The sequence below is a fragment of the Anguilla rostrata genome, chromosome 10 (genome assembly GCF_018555375.3).
Source record: "Anguilla rostrata isolate EN2019 chromosome 10, ASM1855537v3, whole genome shotgun sequence".
NCBI classification, from domain to species: domain Eukaryota; kingdom Metazoa; phylum Chordata; class Actinopteri; order Anguilliformes; family Anguillidae; genus Anguilla; species Anguilla rostrata.
The window spans coordinates 35286366-35306984 of NC_057942.1; the positions used below are offsets into that span (position 1 = coordinate 35286366).

Consider the following 20619-nt stretch of genomic DNA (forward strand, 5'->3'; position numbering starts at 1 on the left):
ATCCTCACTGTGCACAGTTATTTCACATCAGTTTAAGAAACAGCAAGATGCTCGACTTGAATTAAAATGAAGTATTTCTTTACAATGTCTGCAGTTTTAAATACGAGTTGCTAAGAGTAAGTTTGCGATACGATTCGTGAATTCAGCTTGTGCCTTATGCAATTATACATCTGGTATACCCAAAAAAAAGTAGCCATGTACCTTTCCCACACTGAAATAAGGACCAGCCTGCTCATTTTAACAGGTTCACGCTTCCTCGAGGAAGAAACAGAAACCTTTGGCCAGAGCAGACAGTAGAATAACACCCAGGCCACCGCTTAATTGGGCTTTTTCGTTTAAACGTCTCCGCGACGACTTCCCAGGCCGGCCCCAGGAGGCCAGATAGTTTTACATGTCTGTTTCCCGTGAATTTGACCGGTTTTTATTAAAATCTCCCCAGATTTATCTTCTGTCAGACGCATATCAGAATCGATTCGCTGAAGAGGTTCCCTGCTGCGCTGCAGCTTGAAAGTGAATTTGTGCCTCGCAGCCCTCCGGTCCCCATAGGCCAGGCCCAGTGAAGAGGTCAGAGACCCCGGCGGTGCCCTCTGTCCTCCGCCATCATTAATCATAAGCTGCCAAGCAGCAATCATTTGTCACCGGGACCTCTGAGCATCGAGGTAGTAGTGTCTCTTTTCAAATAAAAAGGGGGCGGGGCAACACACTTCGCAGTGTCAGCAGCTGGAAATCAGAAAGGCCTTGTGTGTTTACTTCTGATTGGTGGTTGGCTGGAAGGGGGCGGAGCCACACATACAGTTTGCGGTTTAAACTGCTTCCTTATTTTATATGGGAGATTATTGGCTTTTTCTTTTGTTTTCTTGTACATATCCTGCGGCAATATCTTTGTTGGACACAGTTCACAGGAGTCTAAGGCTGCGGTTTCATTGTAATGTTCGAAGAACATCAAACATTGTGATTCTAAACACAAAGGGGTTTTTGTTTTCCTTGACAGAACATGCATGCTACACATCTATATCCTGTATATAGTCATTCCTTGAGTATGTCTCTGAAGATTGTTGTTGTTGTTGTGTTGTTACTCTAATATTTATAGAACCATTGAGTCGCATTGCAGTTTGATTTATATTATATATCTGTTGATAAATCAAATATTATTTACACTTCTCAGTTCTGGTACAAGATAGGAATATTTCACTGAGCATGTTTTCAGAAATGCTTGTCATACAAACCATAAAACACTGAAAATCTCACTTTAATTGAAACTGAAAAAGACTTGGAAAACAGTGTCACGGTGTGTGCATTGGAATTCTCGGGAAAGGCACTCGTACATTTAAAAGTGCATATTCAGAGGATTAAAACTAAAGTGAATTCATTAATCGTGGCCTCTTTCAAGGGGTGGTGATGGAGAAGACAGTGAGTTCAATCCGACGAAGAGAATTTGCTTTGTTTTTGCGAGAGGAGTAATGGTCTTCTTTAGTGTTCTGATCTTATATATCAAACAGGACAATAAAAGTGTTCGCATCCATTGTGTGCAGCTAAATTTCCGGTTTGATTCATGGTTTCCTCAAGGCTCTGAGTATAAATTGATTACGCCCTGAACTGCATCAGCACTTTCACCTGAACTTTTGTTCTGCCATAATTACCTGGAATACAAACACTGGGAATAAAAGGACTGCTTGAGAGTAGCTTCAAAGGCTGAATAAGTCTTTAATCGTTAGCCCAGTAAATATCGCCAAGGCCTTTGATGTTACATCACTGATGGGTTTAATATGTTGAGTACCTGACACCAAAATGTACTTTCTAAAGTGCGTACGTCTTATTAATGGTCAACCGAAGTGCTGCAGTGTAATCATTATTGTTGACTAATCATCTTCTTTCTTTTCTTGCACCCTTTAGCAGAACGCTTCCCCATTTGACATTTTCTCAGCGAGGAAGCAGTGTGCATATTCATCCGTTTTGCCGATTCACTAATACCAAAATACAGGCTACTAAGCAGAAATGTATCTGTAATAAATTCCCATCTAGTTGCAAAATTCAGTTTGGGGAAACACAGTAATTCCACGCTACCATTTCAATAGAATTTATCCTTCCTGCTTCTTTCATTTTTCTGTGACGATAAAGTCGAATCCCACTTTTGCAGACTGCGGTGCCGTGGCGTGTGAATAATTGATGAAACTGGTGTGGAAACATCCTGTCGTACGTGAGATTACAGCCCTATTGCGCGAATGGGCTCCTGCCGTTTCGCAGAGGGCCGCTGGGTATTTTTGGCTTGTTTTTCTCTGTCTATTTCAGTCGGGCCTCGCCCTTGGGATGAGACGCGTCTCTTCGCTTCTCCTCGATGTCCATCGTCTGGGAAGTGGGCGAGCTTCCCCCAGCCTGCCTTTCCCTTCCTTCGGGGGAAAAAACAGGAGGAGGCGGCCCGAGCTGTGGCCCGCTCCCCTTCGGTCAGATTAAGCGATTTCCGAGCACGCGGACGCTTTTTAGGCGTCGTCCTTAGCCCATCGTTTATTTAGCGTAAACGGAGGGGCCTGTCCGCTCCATTGCCCGATCGAGGCGCAAACGACGGGCGGCGGCGAGGCGCGGTTCGGCGCGGCGGCGATTACTTCGCATAGATCTCCTTTCCCGCTCTGCGATTTTCCCCCGCTCCAATTAAAACAATTCCGGGGTGGCGGACGGGTGATTTACCAGCGCGGATCAGCCGTGGAATTGGCCGGACCGTGTTTTTCGCTGATCTGCAATCACTCACGGTCATAATGATCCATGGCCTATCATATCGTTTCTGCTGACTAAAGGCAGTCCTCTCTTTTATTGGGTGTATCTCTTTCAGGGAATCTGAGAGACAAATCCGTCACCTTTGGTATTGAAAGCACATAAATCTCGTTTTAAGAACCGTCCTGGTTTAGACTCAGACAAAGGCTTGCAAGGGCAGACTTTTATGCATTGGCCTAATGCAGACTGCATCCACATACCTCCCAATCTCTAAATTAAGTGTGTAAGCATTATCATTTTCTAATTTTATTTTTGGATCCAATTATGTGTATTTAATATGCTCATAATATTTGAAATATATCAATTTAAAATGTTTAATCTTACATATCAATCCTCGATTCCCTGTCCAGGAGGTGTCAAACCAGTTGTACAACACAGTTCAAAATTCTTTCTTGCAGCTTGAAAAGCTTCCCTTTTCACTGGAAGACTAGTATGTATTGCGTGACACATTTAACTGACTCTCTGTGGTCATTAAAGACGCCATAACGCTTATTAAAAAAGTAGAGCTATTAACTGGCCAAATTCCCATATGTGGCTCTCTCAATCTAACCACATAATCATCCGCTGCAGTTGATTGGCTGCTCAATCCCCTCCTGACTCTTCTTCTTTCCCCTGGTCATCACTACCAGAGACAAATGTGAGCCCTCCAGTTTATGTAAAAAACAAATTGCCGACGCTGAGGCAATTTTCTTTTAAATCAGTCGCCATTAATATTGGCTTACAAAAAGGCTGCCCAACCCTGTACCTGGAGATCTACTGTCCTGTTGGTTTTCATTTCAACTCTAATTCGGCATATCTTATTCTACTAATTAGCAACTAAACGAGATCGCCAGCTGTTGAGTAAGGTGTGCTTTGTTTGGGTTGGAGTGAAAACCTACACGACTGTAGATCTCCAGGAACTGGGTTGGGCAGCACTGGTGTACATCATTAATTCTGTGCTGTAGAATACATGTAACATGAAGCGCAATTTTCATGTTTCTCATTAATTTTTAAGTATTTAGTCGACACTCTTATCCAGAGCAATCTCCTGAAGGTTAGGTACTTTGCTCAAGAGCACAGCAGTGTCCCCTTGGGTGTTAAACCTGTACCCTTTGAGTTGTAACCTCAGTTGCCTTCCATTACGTTACATTGCCTTCACCATCAATTCCATAACAAGGCAGTGTATTAGAAAGGAGGGATAGTGCACATTGTGTGTATGAGTGTAAGTTTGTGTATACAAGGCCCTTTCAATGTAAAGTATGTGAATCACTTTCAAATGAATATGTGAGTTCGCATTTTTAATGTGTGTGTTTGTGCGGGCTTTTCGCTAGTCTGCGTGACATATTTCAGGTGTGCGTGTGTGAACTGTTCCAGGTGTGTTCTCACGACGCACTGCATTTCACACGCACCTGCAAGTGTAGCTTCAGCGGTGAATTTATGTGGCAGATTCTGAATTACGCCTCACCGTGTATTAAAATAATCTATCTCTGCCACAGAGGTGAGTTTTGGATAACTTGATTCTACTGACATTTCCTGTTCCACTAAAAGTAAGAGTGTCTGCATTGGATTGTGGGTATCTGATTTTTGCACCGTCTACTAGATACTGAATTTTTCAATCACTTTAAAGCCTTTTTCTTATCATTACAATTACTCATTTTACCTTTACTAAAATTACTTGAGGCCATTTTTGCAATATACCTGAAATAAATATCTTGAGATGAAAGAACACCAAATTTTATGACAAATTTCCAAACAGTAATATTGACTGTGGGAAAATTGGGTGCTGCGTATATGACCAACTCATTTTTCTGACCCTGGCATTGCGCACTTTTCTCTAATAGTTTTGTCATTAGATTCCTTTGTTCCCCTTTGGGACTCTATCCATCTTGGTTATATAATTAAATTTAATCTCAACACATTCATCTTGAATACTTAAACAATTCAAATGCTGTTAGCTGCCCATAACAAAAATCAGGCACTGCTTATGAAAAGAAATTACACAAGGACTCAGACTGGCATATGCATAGTGTTATTGTAACGCGTGCACACACACACACATACACATATATATATATATATATATATATATATATATATATATATATATATTATAAAACTGTCATGACTCATGATGCTCAGAATATTCCATGTAGGCGACAGTGATGCCATACATCTAGACCTGGCAAAACCCCGCCCTACTACTGAAAAGAAAGAGGAAACTAATTTCAACACATTTCCTCTTTCATGTCGCTAGTCTTGAGAACGTTCCTGAAATTCGAGGAACTTTTTCAAGACATTGGGTACCCAGCGGCCATCCGGTCCAGTCCAGATAACAAAAACAAAAAAAAAAGCGGGGTGTGTTTGCGACACTTGCGTGCACGATGTAGCATGCCGACGATCTCTAGTGCCGTGACACGGGCTTTAGTCATCTTTTATGAAAGAACATAATTTGACTTCATTCGCACTTTTGTCTTTTTTTTTCCTTCTTTTTTAGGAAGCATTATAGTTGTCACATGAGGGATTTGCATGATCCTCGTAAAAAATGACTGGCTCTGGGGCGGAGTCGAGGCCACGGTGTGACTCTACTCAGAGAATATTTTTCTGGGGCTTGCTCTTTGTCCTTTCAGACAAGCGGATGAGTTTTTATCGGGTTTTTTTTTTGTTTAGTAATAAGTGGGAATGGAAGAATTCCATCCACATTCCGGGTATTTGTTATAAGAACTCAAGGACCTCATGCAGCACTGCAGCCTGGTCTCTGTGTCTAATCCATGACACAGTGCTCAAGCCCTAACACAATTTCATACTTCCAAAAGCAATGTTTTATTCTGAAAGTATTGTAGACACACATATGTACGTATATAACCATATGCAGAAATTAATTAGGCTACTTCATGTATTTATTTTTTATATGGCATGAATATCATCACCTTCTGACATCTAATTCAATTTTATTTGTTTATTTATTTGTTCTGGATATGGTTTCTAATGCACACAATTCAGTGACACAAATGTAATGTAAGTGTTTCATTGTTCCCAATGTTCATCCCACTCTTCTTATCTCCGGGCCAGTTTCCTGAACAGTACGTTCGGTTATTTTTGCATTTGCCAATAGTGCCTTGTTATACAGTGTCAAATCACGTTTGATATATATCTGCCTCCGTATCTTTAGAGCCAAATAACTGCAGGGATCTGCATCAGAGGATATGTATAGCACAGTGTGTTCTCCTACACATTTACATTTAAGACATCGAGCAGCACTCTTAGTCACAGATAGTGGATAAAGAATAAGTTTTAAGAATGAGTCAGGGGGAAGGAACAGAATTGGGAGGCTGTGTTTTTCAGTAAAATATCCGGAACCTAGAAATCCCCTTGCTTAAATTTGCATTTTTTACTGATACCATTAACTATGAGTGTTTCAGTCAAGGCCATGAAGACAATCCTTTAAAGTCCTTCAAACATTTAGTTCCTACAGTGTGCCGGGATATATTTATAGTTTACAAGAAGTTTGGGGCTGGATGGATTGTCTTAGGTGTTGCTACACTACTACCCCAGATATAACGGCAGCATTGTCTTTAAGGACAGTGGGGATAAATCTTTTATTTTAATAGCGTCCCTCTGTTCACACGCCAAAGTGGCGAGACCAAGCCGTAATTACTAGCTTTAATTGATGTGCTTTTACCACCCCAGACAGTACTTCTGCCACCTCCTCTCTCCGTACAGTCCCCGTTGCTGTTGTTTGCACTATACTTCTGTCATTATCGATCGCTATTATGGTAAATCCGATGGGCACAATACAACTCTATCAGCAAAATGCAGGTTAATTATCTCAGGGTCAGACGTTTTTTTTGTGTGCAAACAAAGCGCTGACCCCCTCAGACATTATGAGTCACATAAAATTGTGAGGGGAAAATGATTTCTGAGTCATTTTAAAACTGTTAACTGAGGGCCAAACAGGAATGCATAAAACAAAAAAAAAGATTGCACTTTCAATTGCTGGTAATTGCCATTTCATTTTTTAAAGTTAATTGGAAAAAAACATGTCACAGCAACTGTATAGGACAAAAAAGAAACATGCTTAGCATTCTTTGAATTTCAGACAAGCTTATTATTTTAAATACGGGCTAATTTGAATGTTAAGTTCAAACTTGTGAAATGCAATGATGGAGATGTCTCAAAAGAAAGAACATTTTAATCTATGAAAGAAATTTTGTCTTATGAATAAGTGAAAGGGAATAGATCTACCAGACAAAATTGTTGTTCATACTGGCATAAATCAGTGTCTAATGAAAAAAAATTACTGTCGTTGTTTGATGTAACAACATGCAACAATATTAGAAAATTTGAATTACAATAGAAATGTTAAATGATATTCTATTATTTGACAATGCCTGAGTTATTTCATGTTTGGCCCAAAAAACTCATTTTGCCTCCATCTCCCTGTGCTGTTAGCAACAACAATGATTTCCTATTGGCGTAGTGGTTGTAGTTTGATTTGACAAAAGTTTGCTGAAGGTTGCTGTAGTCATTGCGTAGTTTTCGCACTGTGCAGACTTGACATTCCCAAACCAGAGAACAATTTGAATGTGTGTCAGGGGCATCTAAGGTGTTGGGTTTCTCTTTCCACAGGTTAGTGCTTTTTTAAAAGTGTGGTCCTGGAGCTTTTGCCATTTCACCATTTTTCCTCAGATGTTTACGATTTTGGAAAGCTCTCACCTTTTGCATTTTTAATTCTCTGCTACTGAATAATGAAAAACACAATACAAGGACACATACAAAAATTACATTACATTACAAAATGTATGCCTGGGTGCTACTGTGTGTGTTCAAGTAATGCAAAGCAAAATGTCAGAGAGATATGCTAAGAGTCAGCGCATGCATTTGGTGCCATTCAGAAATGGCAAAAGCTGTTGGCATTTTTGCAGACGAAGTGAGTTATGAAACGTGCCTGGGGTCTATTCAGAGAGACCCTGGACACATTTCATAACTCGCATTGTCTGTGAAAATTTCTCCTGTTCACAGCTGTTGCCATTTCAGAATGGCGCTAAATGTACGAGCTGTTTAATTTGCAATTGAGCGCATCCAAAACATGGTTGTATATCCACAAAAATAAAACAAACATGCTTGCATTGTTTATCCCTGCCTGGGCATAAATGTTTTTCATGTATAAAAAGTATCTTTGAATTTCGGATTTTAAAAGTGATATTTCTCTCAAGCGGAAGTGCGGAACTATTAGACATTTTACTTAGTTCAGATTAATTGGCCCTATAGCCAGCAGGGAGGCTTGTCAATGGACTGGAGTTAATTGCATTGATTGTGGATATTGTGCTTGTTTCTTCAGGGACTCCAGTGAATAGGATTCCTATCATGGCCAAGCAGGTCCTGGATCTCTACACCCTCTACAAGCTTGTCACTGAAAAAGGTGGCTTAGTGGAGGTCATCAATAAGAAAATATGGCGCGAGATCACCAAGGGTCTCAACCTCCCTACCTCTATCACAAGTGCAGCTTTCACCCTCCGAACACAGTGAGTATCCTCTCTGCTAACCTTTGAGGAAAAGAGCAGCTCACAGCCAAGGCCAGACAACGAGAGACTCTCCATTTCACCGTACCGGAGAGAGAACAGAATAATGACCTGCTCCCACATAATTCTTAAAAATCATCTCATCTCATCCAAATGAGTGCATTCTGTAGGCGTGCTACTGACTGTACTTAAAAGAGAGTTGTTCATTTGATCAGATTGCTACCTTCTTGCCATTGCCTTTGCTGGATGTAAATGTCTGCACTTTGAAAAGCACCCTACAATAGTTCCAAAAGCGTATCTAATGTTGCTAGTTCTATTATCCACTTTTGCAGACACTTAATAGAAATAATGATTATTTTCAGGCGAGATGGCGTCTATTCTGCTGTTAATATCATAGGAATATGGCGCGTAATTACAGTGGTGCGGGTTGGCGTGCGTAGCCCTGACCGCGGTGGAAAGCAGAACCTGTTTGCACAAGCCTCTCTTCAGGACTGTCATTTAAGGAGATTACATCATCCCCGAAGAAGCCGAATCCTCCTCCCGGAGCCGGTCGACCGCAAAGCGTGCGCAACGTCGTACCGAGAACCGCCCGCGACGGACCAGGCCGAAGCGCCGGGGCGACGGGAAAGGGCCCCGGACAGGAGCCCGTCGCGCGGTAAATCTCCGAGCAGAGCCGGCGGCTAACCGCTTTCTCTCTCTCTCTCTCGTCGCGCAGGTATATGAAGTACCTCTATCCTTACGAATGTGAAAAGCGGGGGCTGAGCTCCCCGGGCGAGCTCCAGGCAGCTATCGACAGCAACCGGCGCGAGGGCCGCCGCCAGAGCTACGGGTCGGCCATGTTTAACTACTCCCCCGTGGGGACGCCCACCCTCCTGTCCTCGCCGAAGATCCAGATGCCCCACATCGCCATGTCCACCCCCAACGGCGGCCACATCGCTCACGGGGCGGCCATCAAGAAAGGTGAGCGCGCTACGCACTCCGTGACGCTAGTGCCGGTGTTTAAAAATGGATATACCCACAACAGCTATAGCCCACTGTAGACCCCCCAAAAAAAGGTTTAGGCCTATATCAATTAAAAAAGGAGAAAAACCTGTGAGCACAAGCACTGAATTTTGGAGGAAGCCATAGATTAATGAGTTCCTCCTATTTGAGGTTTAGAGAAATGTATGCAGATATATATGGAGAAGTAGGCCTGGAGGCTTCTGTTAAATATTTGTTAAATATGCCACACCCTTAGCAGTAAAATACAACAGTAAAAATGTAAATGGATCTCTTTAGATGAATGCTCCTGCAGAAATTGACATCCTGGGGTGTCTCGTGGCATAGCCTGTGGAGCACTGTCCACATGCTCATTACGAGCCACGACGTCCGCGGTTCGAATCCAACCGCACAACCCTTGTCGCACGTCTCTCCCTCTCTGTTCCCCATTCTTCCTGTCTCTCTACACTGTCCTGTCCAATAAAGCTGAAAAGCCCATAAAAAATAACATCCTCACACCTGAATACTACTTGTATTTTTATTTATTTTTATTTTTCCATAGATTGCGTTGTTGCCGTTCTCGTTGTTAGTGTTAATCCGTTTAACCATCAGGGTCCAAGTTGAACTATGCGGTTGTTCCCTGTACTTGGACCGGTACTTCTCTCTAGGGCTTTCGTCATACTTGTTCCTGGTTATGGTTATACACTTTGTTGTACGTCGCTCTGGATAAGAGCGTCTGCCAAATGCCTGTAATGTAATGTAATTAATTATTTATTGACAGTGGATTGGCATGTTACTTAATCGCTTCTTCCAAATGATCAAAGTTCTGTGTTTGTACAGAATGTGTTTAAATGGATATATATATGTATGTTCCATATTATAAACAGCATATGAAGACACAAAATGTCTCCTTTTCTGAAAACAAATATGCAATTCTCTCAATCAGATCATTCTGTTCTAAAGGAAACATCAATGACTTGTGTTATAGCAAAATAATGGTGAAAAATAAGTTAAATCGTCCAAAGCTACGTATATCAATTAAAATTATTGCTAACAAAATGGCAGAATCCATGAGATCCAGCAATGCCCAGAAAATCACCATCAGAAATCCCACTTTTCATTTGTTTGGGTTGTACTTTGATTGAATTCTCAGAGGTCTTCAAATACTCTACATTTTTCATAATTGTTTCGCGCACTTTTTTTCATGAATTACGGAACTGTGCGATAAACACCTTCCATTCCTGTCACACATGTACATAAACCGATGACAAACCCACATAAAGAGAAGTATTTTTAATTTTGAAACCCGCTGGATTTCGACATCATTGCGTGGGAGAGTCAGTCCGTCCCTCAAGCCAAACACATGGTCAGTCCGGGGCGTCGCAGCGAAGAGGAAGCATCTTGTCAGACTTCCTCAAACCATCGCTGCCGATTTCCGCGCGGCATTAGAGAGAGGAACGCAACACAAAGAGCGTGAGATTCCTTTCGGTGGCCTGTCTTTTAGAACCGTCGCGTGCAAAAAAAAATTTTGCGCCGTTTTTATTGAGGGGCACATGACGCTAACGATAACTGTGATGATGGCAGGAAATCAATCCTGGGGAGCCATAGGCTGCAGCTGCATTAAAAAAAACAAAATTTAATCAAGTAGCGTGAAGTATAAAAAACGAGCAGTGCTTAAAAATATGAACAAGTAACAAACAATGGTTAGTTACCGCTGATGGCAGTTTGCACATTGCACATTGATTCTTTGGTAAATAGTAATCGCAGTGTTCTCCCTCTCAAAATTTTGCCACTTAAATGTTAAATGTCCTAAATTGTTAAGTTGTTGTTAGTTGTCCCTCAGTACATTTTCAATTTTATTCTACCTGATAAACCAAGAACGCACGTAGGAAAACAAAATATTTAATGTTAAATTTACTGCTGGCAGGAATATAGGAATATAGGAGGGGATTCAACCAAAATGTGTCCCAAATATTTACTTTGAAATAAATCCTAAGTGTTATTTTTTTTCTGCAGCATTCTCAGAAATTAACTCATCTAACTGTGTTTGGTGAGACAACACACTTGTATTTGGTAATACTCAAGAATAAGGACGAATGTCGATTGAATCCAGGCCATATTCTGTTTCACTGTGCCCCTCATACCTAGAATGAATTTCAAAAAAATATTAAAGCTTGATTCCTTAGTATAACTGGGGTACGTAATTTTGATAGTAACCGTTTTAACTGACGCCTGCTACTTTCTTATTTTTTCTTCTCTTATGTCCCTTAAAATTTTATTTATTTTTTGGTGTTATTGTATCTCGGCACCATTGCAAATGAGGGTTTTCCCAACCCTCAGCGTGTCACCTAGAATGTTAAATGAAGAATAGAGTGTGAGTGAAGGAATGCCTTTGCCTGTGGCTTGCAGAAGACTCCATGCTGTCCAACTGCATGACCAGCCGCATGTCCATCCCGACGTCCCTGGCGGGGCACCACGTGGCGGCGGCGCAGGCGGTGGCGGCCCAGGCGGTGGCCGCGCAGGCCGCCGCGGCCGCCCAGGCGGTGGCCCTGGAGCAGCTGCGCGAGAAGCTGGAGTCCGGCGAGCCCCCAGAGAAGAAGATGATGCTGATGGCCGAGGAGCAGCAGAGGATAATGCAGCACGCGCTTCAGCAGAACCTCTTCGCCATGGCAACCCAGCTGCCAATGAACATCAAGCTCAACAACAGAGGTGAGGCGGGCCTGCGCGCTTCAGGCTCCGGGGTTGAGGAAGTGACCATTGATTTATCGTCGCGAAAGGCCCGCGCGTATCGGCTAGGTCAAAATTGGGCAAGCTCAGTCATCAAGGGTCAGGGCCCTGCCTGTTTTAAAGATAATTTGAATTGCAAACATATTTAAGCGAACTTCCTGTCATTGGATTGGGCTCAATTAGAGGGAAATTTCATTAGGTACTGATGTGTAGGTGAAACTGACATCCATATGTGAATGACGGATAATACTCGGTGAGTTTGGACATTTTAGCCCACCCAAAACGTAATCATTCTTAGATGTGCCGACGTACCAGGGTTTTACGATAAAACAGTACCAGCACATTATACGATGGGCTTTACGCTTATCTACCGCATTTCGAGAATACTTTGCGAAAAACGAAAGTGAAATATTGAACTACCGACTGACACATAATCCATAAAGAAATCTGATGTCTGCTGTCATTTGACGGCTGCTTTACCGATGTTATGAAGAAACGTTGTTCTGGCACCAGAGGCGAAATAGAGGATTTCTGGAGCAGGAGTTAAAACAGTGCTGTCTGCAGTGATGGTGGCAGCTCCACTCTACCCGGATTAGGACAAGCAATAAGTCATACATTACTTAATAATAGATTCCCCAGGAACACTGAGCGCCTTATCTCTCTGTGTGATATCATTTTTCTCTGCTCGACTGTTCCCCTTATATTAGTCATAATAGTTGGCTTTACACTTTATATTTGATGAGAAAATGAGTTATAATTTTTCGAAGGTTGATTGTACCGTACTCGCCTAGCCTGGGTGCAGATATAAATACTGTAATTTAAAGATGACATCCAAACACTATTATTTCTCCACACACCTCTCTCAGGCTCCCGGTTAAAGCTTTGGCGGTTTGTGGAACTAAATCAGATTACACAAAGAGTAAATCTCTCACATTTATTTCCATCACAGACACCATTTCTTTGTCTTCAGTTGTTGGTGAGCGTGAACAGCAAATGTTAGTAGAAAACTGAAAGAATATATTGTATTAAGTACACAGTACAATTTTATATCTGTTTTTTTATTTTTATTTCTTATTCAGCCACTGTTATGAACGTAACTTATTACAGGGAATAAGAGAACACTGACATAATGAAGAGAACCTATGATCAGAGATCTTACCACTAGGATCTATATGTCATGACATGGCTCTTCTCTAGGTAGTTTTTATGCAGAGATAACCAGTAAGTATAAATGGATGTTATTTCTTTGACAGTTCTTTTTCCTTCCAAACGCTTTAATAAACCGCTCCTTATCTTGTCACTCATGAGTTATCACCGATATTCCACGCCGTTCTCCTCTGGCTTCTTGTGTTCTTTTTTTAAATGCTCATATTGAGTTTTTCTCTCTCTCCCTCTCTGCCTTCTTTTTGACAGATGATAGACAAGAGACTGCATTGAACCTGTCTACCAACGGCATTAGCAGCATCAACATGTCAATAGAAATAAATGGAGTTGTCTACACAGGTAAATAGAGGGCCGTTTGCTGATGTAATTGCAGGCAGGAAATTCAATAAGTTATAGCAGCACCCCTGCGCCTAGTCCTCCACACAATTTGATGTCTTTGCTATAAAATCCATCGTAATGAAGTGGCAGTCCAATAGAGTTAAAAAAGTTAAATATCTCAAAATTGGGCCTGTTGATTTGGGGTCGATGGGGCTTATTGTCTTACGTGCTGGAGGAAAAGAGCGCTTGTTTTAGCCCGAGACAGCGCCTGTGCTTCTGTGCCGGAGACTGTAATTACCCGCAGATAGACCATTCATGTCGCCTCGCAAGCCTATTGGAAACTTTCAGTGAGGAAACATGACTCAAGTGGCTTTCAGCCCCTGAGCCTGAGCCTCTCCTAATGCCACCAGCCCAAGAGCCGGGGCCGGGAGCGTGCCCAGTCGATGCCGTCGCAGGTTAGCTTTAATCGCGTCTCTGATTGTTCTGTGAGCTGCTGGGAGTGTATCGGAAATGTAAAAAAGGCTTTTGACGTCAAAGTGCGCAACAGTCAAATGTTCATTTTTTTTCATCTACAGTACTGGTGGATTTGACCACCATTATGTCTTCAACTTTAACTCACAATTACGTGGAAAATGTCCTCAGTGTTTTTTTTAGTTTTTTTTTAGCGAGCGCCAAAATTAGCTCGCCAAACAACGCAAATAGAGAAATGATTTGCCAGGCTAAGTTCACAGCGAACCCAGGTTTCGTCCTATCAGGACCAGGGGGGTGAGTAGGCCCAATTTGTAGCGTTCCCGCTAATGCCCGTCTCTCCCTTTGCCCACAGGCGTGCTGTTCGCCCGGAAGCCAGCCATTCCAGTGATGCCAGGAAACAACAGCCTCCACAGCTCTCAGGGAAAGACCAGCCCGGGGCTGTCCGCACACGTCCAGCCGTCCTCCTCCTCCTCTTCCTCGTCCTCGTCCTCGGCCCACGGGCAAGCCTCCAGCAGCTCCTCGCCCTGAGCGGCCCGCGCCTTCGCCCAGCAAACCCTTCCTCCAATCACAAGCGCGTCGAGCGGCCCGCGAAATAAAGGAAAACATCTCTGTTGTTTTTGAAGACGGCTTCTTTTTTTCCCTTTCTTTTTTAAGTTTCCGAGTTCCACTGAAAGAATCACGTGTTTATATACAAAGGAATATACTTCCAGAAAAAAAAAAGAAAAGAAAATTATTATATTCTACCTAACTCTGAACAGCAACTTTACAAGTGATCTTGATCGTATGAGTAAACACACTATGTACTGAAGAGTCATTTCTTTTGAGTGAAATCATTCTAGATGGAGCATCATAAACCCCATGTGAAGACAACCACATAGAAGAGATACACAACTGTAAAGAAGACATGAGAACTACTGACTCTGGACTCTGTAATCTGAGAACTGCAGATTGTGAGAATTGTGAGAATTGTGTTCAACCCCTGCAGAAACTGTGGTCTATGATGCATAGTTCACTGGCTGTATTACTACTGTAAGCACGGCTGTACATTTGTCAAATGATTTAACTAATCTTAAAATCTAAAATCCATTTGCTTAGAGTCAAACAGTAGGACCATGTCTACTCTCAACTGATACCAAAGAAAAAGAAAATATAATAATTGTTTTTAAAAAGAGTTATGTAATATCACTCAGTATGAGCATTAATTAAATAGGTTTTCTATGAGATTTTTAACAGTGTAGATGCACAAGAAACAAGAGCAGCTGCTTTAAGGAACCCACAGGTCGCTAACGTCAAAGCGCTATCCTGTTTCGCATGAAACGCGTCTCGGTGTCTGTCTGCAGGGAGAGTATTTTTAACCGAAAACGGGCTTTTCTATCGACGCGTTGGTTAATATGGCATGACGATAGCCGGGACCGCACTGATATCTGAGACAGGTGGTTATTTATTCCCCCTAGCCTTCCTCTTCTGCGCGGTAAACCAGCCCAACAGCTCGCCATGTTGCTTCATTAATGGCCGAGGCCAAAGAACTATTACAAAACTTGTTCCTTATGGTAATGGGAAATTGCATGTTTCTTCTCAGACATCTGCAGCTCTATATTCTGAACAGATAGAAGTCTGTAGATGGCGAATCAAACTCATATCAGTCGCCCAGTGATCACCAGTGAAGTTAGCAAAACACGCATGAAAGTGTAAAATGGCGGACAGGCCGCAGACTGTGATGACAGTCTGGCAGACCATTAAATGGCGTTATTGCGCTGCCATTTTGAGTGGTAGCAGCTGCAGTGTGCCGATGACAAGCTAGGGAAGAGCACTTCAGTACTACATCCAGGAACAAACAGGTTAGGACAGAATAACCTGGATAAATCTTTTGAATAAATTGAGTGGGGATATCAAAAATTATGTAGTGGCTTTGTTGTGAATAGAATCAAGTTTTTCATTTTTACCAATGCACTTGTGTCCAGGATATTGGAGATTTCTCTCTCTCTCTCTCTCTCTCTCTCTCTCAGAAATCTTTTTGGAGGACAATGGGGAAGAAGGTTTGAAGATATTCTTGTATTTAGTTTTTTTTAAGTCTGTTCAACATATACTTTTGATTTTTATTTATTTTTGTTTTTATTTTATTTCATGTTAATTCTGGGGCTGTAACCATGAATTCAGCTGCATAGCTTTATTTGAAACCCCTTTTTAAAACACCTTTTCAGATGCAGCCAAATACCTCACAAATTTACCTGTATATACATAACAGATTATAAATACAAAGTATACCTCATATTTCATTCTATTATTTTTATTGTAATGCCACTTGAAAAAAATCTTTTTGTTTCAACAGATCACTGGATTTTTTCATATTTTGTATTGTTATACTAAAGAAGGGAATATTTTATGATAGTACATCTACCTCATTTGTTATAGACTGTGCCAACAAACATGACCACATTCTTTAATTGCCAGTTTTAACTGTAGCTTCAAGGTCCACACATGCTATTTGCCTGAATACAAGGTGTACTGAGGCAAAAACAAACAAAAAAGTAGGTGGACCATTTAGGACGTGAAGCAGCCTGCTCACATTTCTTGTTTGGGTTTCGTACTGGTGTATTGTTGTGTGGAAAATGCCAGAAGGATTATATTTCATTTGGACAATATTCTGTCTCAAGTTGTTTTAATGATTTGTAGATATGTGATAGGGGGTAGCACGCAATGTTAAAACACATTCATATGTCACAGATGTTTTGCTATGAAATGTCCTGTCATGAAAAGTGAAAACTGTTTAAACTTCTCATTTTCAGGCATCAGTTCTGTATTGCAGGTGGTGGCATACTTTGCTTCTGTCGATTTGCTGAGTGTCTACTTAAAAAAAAAAAAAAATTTTCAGGTCAGGACATTTAATTGCAAGCAAATCTTGTTGGAACAGTACATCTCAGCATATTGCATTAGTTTCTGCAGAGCTTTCAGAGAAGGGAAATGCCATTCAAGTACTTTTCCGGTTCAATTTCCCATTTCGACACAAAGAAGTAATTGGCTGTTTGGCAGCATTTTGGGCATAACTGATGACTGTCTGAAGAATGTAATATTTTTATTGTCTGTCTATCCCTCCCTTTGGACCCGCAGAATGATTTACATGATTGAGCATGTTCATCCTCCCAACATTTTCTGTGACTGTCGTAAAGGTAGATTTGCTGAAGGACAGAAGTACTTAAGGGGGCTAAAGCAGGGCCTGAAGAATATGCACATTTTTTTACTCAGTGGTGTGAGTAGAAGTTGCTTTTCGATTTGCATATCAGAAATGTATTCACTTGGTGTCTCAGCACTGGCACAGTCTATTCCTAACGTATCAGACAGTCAGTTCTGTGCCCTCCTACACCTACTGGATGTTAGGGGTAACAACAAAAGAGAAGAACAGAACAGCCAAAAGTCTGTTGCTGACTGTTAAACAAAAACATGATATCACTGTAATCCTTGCAACCAAAGATTTAAAAAGCAACAAATTTCACGTACCTTTGTAAAAAAATAAATGTTGAAAAAGATTTCCGACAACAAAAGCTTTAAGAAAATACAAAATATACAATAGCATTGGAGAAAAAATATATATATTCGCTTATGTCTAAATAATATGTTGTTTACGTTGTTTAGTAATTTTAGCTCTGCTATGCTGGTAGATTGTAGATCCTATATTGGCTTTAACTAGCTGTGTATGAAGCTTTAAATATTTCTTTTATTTCCCTTTTGTTCATTTTGGATAAATCCAGTGCATTATGGGAAAACTGGATTATGGTGCTCAGGGGTTTAAAAAAAACGTACAAAAAAAACAGGTGAAAGAGATTTTTGTTTTTGCCTTTTGAATTGTAGCACATTTAGAAATAAATATTGCTTTAAACTTCATAATGCCGACCATTGTATTATCATTTACCCTGTCTCATCATTTTTACCCATTCATCATTCATCGAACATCGTAGCTGTCAAAGTGCAGCCTCAAAAATGCACCATACAGACAAGCAGCACGGTTGTCAGCTTTATATGAAATCTTAGCTTGAACAATATTGCATCACAGGGTCAATATCAAGTGTAGCGACTGTATCTTTATAGCATTGTTTTGTACTGTATGTACAGTTCTGTAAAATATTAAGCATAATATCACATGTTCCAGAAACAGGACATTGCTGAGCAGAGCACTGTAAGCCACCATACATAGTGAGACAATATTTCCTTGAAGCCCCACAGTGAAGGGAGACTTTGTTCAGTTTGTCGAATTGAGCGCTTTTAGACGCGCAGCCCCAGTTTTATTGCCTCAAGGAGAAGGTTCGTGCAGTCATGGCTGAAGGGTGATTTAGAGTTTCATTGCTTTTCTTTTCCTAGTGGCCTTAGCCGGCTAGGTTTACCTCACCAACTGTTTAAAATGTGACTAGTTCTCTCTATTAACGGTTTGATTTTGCACACCCATTCTCCATGTCGTTCCATTTATTCGTTCCAATAGACATGCAATGGCTGAAAATAAGCAAAGTATTTTCCAAGATCTGTTTTGCTTTTCTAAACAGGCCCTTATCGGTGACTAAATAATTCAATGATGAACTTCTGATTTAGCTGTCTCGGATTGTTCTTTTTTCCAAGAAACGTATCTTATTCCAGCATTCTTTTATCAAGAGACCAAGGTCCAGTGGCATTATTACTACAATGTTTCTTGTCCTTTCAGAAACAAATGTGAGCAAGTGCTGCATTTTCTCTATGTGGCTTACACAATGTGTCTAATTCAACAATGATGTTGTCTTATGATGTGTTTCTCAAAAGAATTACAGTTGCTTAATGCTGAACGATAATCATTCTCATGTAAGGTAAAGCAGAAAACAAATTTATAATGTAACCCCCCCAAAGTCTTTGTATTGTAAAGGGAGATGATGCCAGTGTTTCCTTAACATGAATTAAAATGCTTAAATTGTGTCTGGGTATTCTACTTATAGAAGGAAACTAGACATATTTTAAATAAAATGAGGAATCACGTGTAACCCATTGTTTTGAGCAGTTACTAAGATATTCATATTTAGATATTAGTTATTTTGATATTTTCAGGTCATTCTATTTGAAAAGCAAAGGACCTAAAGCCAACGTGTCAAAAGTAAAATCTACAGTAAAATTATATCTACAGTAAAATTATAATTGGATATTCAGATGTTTAAAATGTTAGTATGTGATATTTAAATGATAAAAGGGAGAAAGACGACATTTACAAACAAGGAATTAAACACATTTTTATTATACACAATTTTTATTATACACAATCTTTAAATATTACTGTTCAATTTGGACTGCTTGCTGCCTCATTTTTTTCTTTTATTCAATAGTTTTTTTAATGATTTTTCTTAAATATATTAACTTAATTAGATCAGTATCACAGTTTGTGTATGCTGCTTTCGTGTCATTAGCTGACAGGCAGAGGCAACAAAGCAAGTTTTCAATGGTTGACATATGGCGTTGACTACATTGCATCCCTCCTCAGTGCACATATTAAAAAATAATAAGATTGCATAAACGAGCAGATGGTCGGATATTTAGACACAGGTGCACAGAATTAGGGAAAATCATACATTTGTGTTAAGCAAAAAAAGTTGAGGACTCTGTAGAACAAAGGTCAAAGTCCCTTTGGCAACGTAGGCAGTTATACTAATGACGCCAGTATGTGCAGCATTAAGCAGCTAAAATGGAGTAAAGATTGTTTAATTAAGGGCTGAGAACCTGATGTAATTAGGAGCAGCTGAGATTAGCGACCGTCAATGGGCTTGCTGGGATTTGCAGGTAATAGAGTTATTATTGGGCTCAAGAAGTGTTACATTAGACTTCTGAATAAACAAAAACAAATTAGGAGTGGCCGTCCAATAATGGGTTATCTTGTCAGCAACCGACAGAAATCTATGCCCCATAACACAGTGTTAATTTTATGCACCACTGACAGCCACGGTCCTAATCAATAACACCACTATAAAGTAAGGAAAACCATCAATCGGATTGTGGCGGGGAGGGGTGGCGGTAAGCTGGCCTAGTCAGTGAAATTTTTTGCATTGTTCTGACCCCCACCCCCTCCCACATCATTTAGCAAGTCAGAGTTAGCTTGGATTGATTTTGCATCCCTGTCTGTAAGAGCTTGTTTTACTGGAGCTGATCATTTTAAAATTGCAATGTGCCGATATGTGTCCTCTTGTTTATTAAAGCACAATTTAATGTAATGGGAGAACCTCATTCTGTGTTTTGTGAATTTTTTATTCTATTTTTTCTTTTTTGCAGAGAGGGACATTATTCCTATCCCACACATTATTGCCATTCTTTCGCATTTGGGCTGCACTACTGTGACAGCGCTTGGTCGAATCAGTGCTGACATCTGCACCGAGTTGACTCTGATTCCCTTCTGTGATCTTAGCTTATAACATCGCACATGTGGCGCAGTTTTGCAGTTTACCAGCTCGCTCAGGAGGATTGATTATTCCTGCCTGACGTGATAATCGTCACAGAGCGGCGATTTTGGGGACTTATCGGGTTTCGCGCCTGAAAATCCGAAGCAGATTGCCTTCGCCCGTTGCGCTCAAAGAGACCGGCCCGAGGCCTCATCAAAGCCACTCTCCCTTGCTCCTGTCCCACATATCAGCTCATTACTGCCACACATTAAACAGTCATGTGACCAATAGCTGAGATTACTGACCCCCGAGGTCATCTG

At 40.9% G+C, this 20619-nt stretch overlaps 1 protein-coding gene across 2 annotated transcripts in view; it reads left to right on the top strand.

Annotated features, from left to right (window-relative positions):
- arid3c (AT rich interactive domain 3C (BRIGHT-like)) overlaps window positions 1-18854 on the top strand; it is an 84221-nt gene extending 65367 nt beyond the window's left edge. For both annotated transcript variants that reach the window (XM_064296713.1, XM_064296714.1), the window contains 5 exons: window positions 8084-8267; window positions 8980-9224; window positions 11652-11951; window positions 13383-13472; window positions 14275-18854. In XM_064296713.1, the coding sequence (XP_064152783.1) occupies window positions 8084-8267; window positions 8980-9224; window positions 11652-11951; window positions 13383-13472; window positions 14275-14450 (995 nt within the window). In that variant the 3' untranslated portion in view covers window positions 14451-18854. The remainder of the gene's footprint in view (window positions 1-8083; window positions 8268-8979; window positions 9225-11651; window positions 11952-13382; window positions 13473-14274) is intronic.
- Window positions 18855-20619: the final 1765 nt, after the last annotated feature.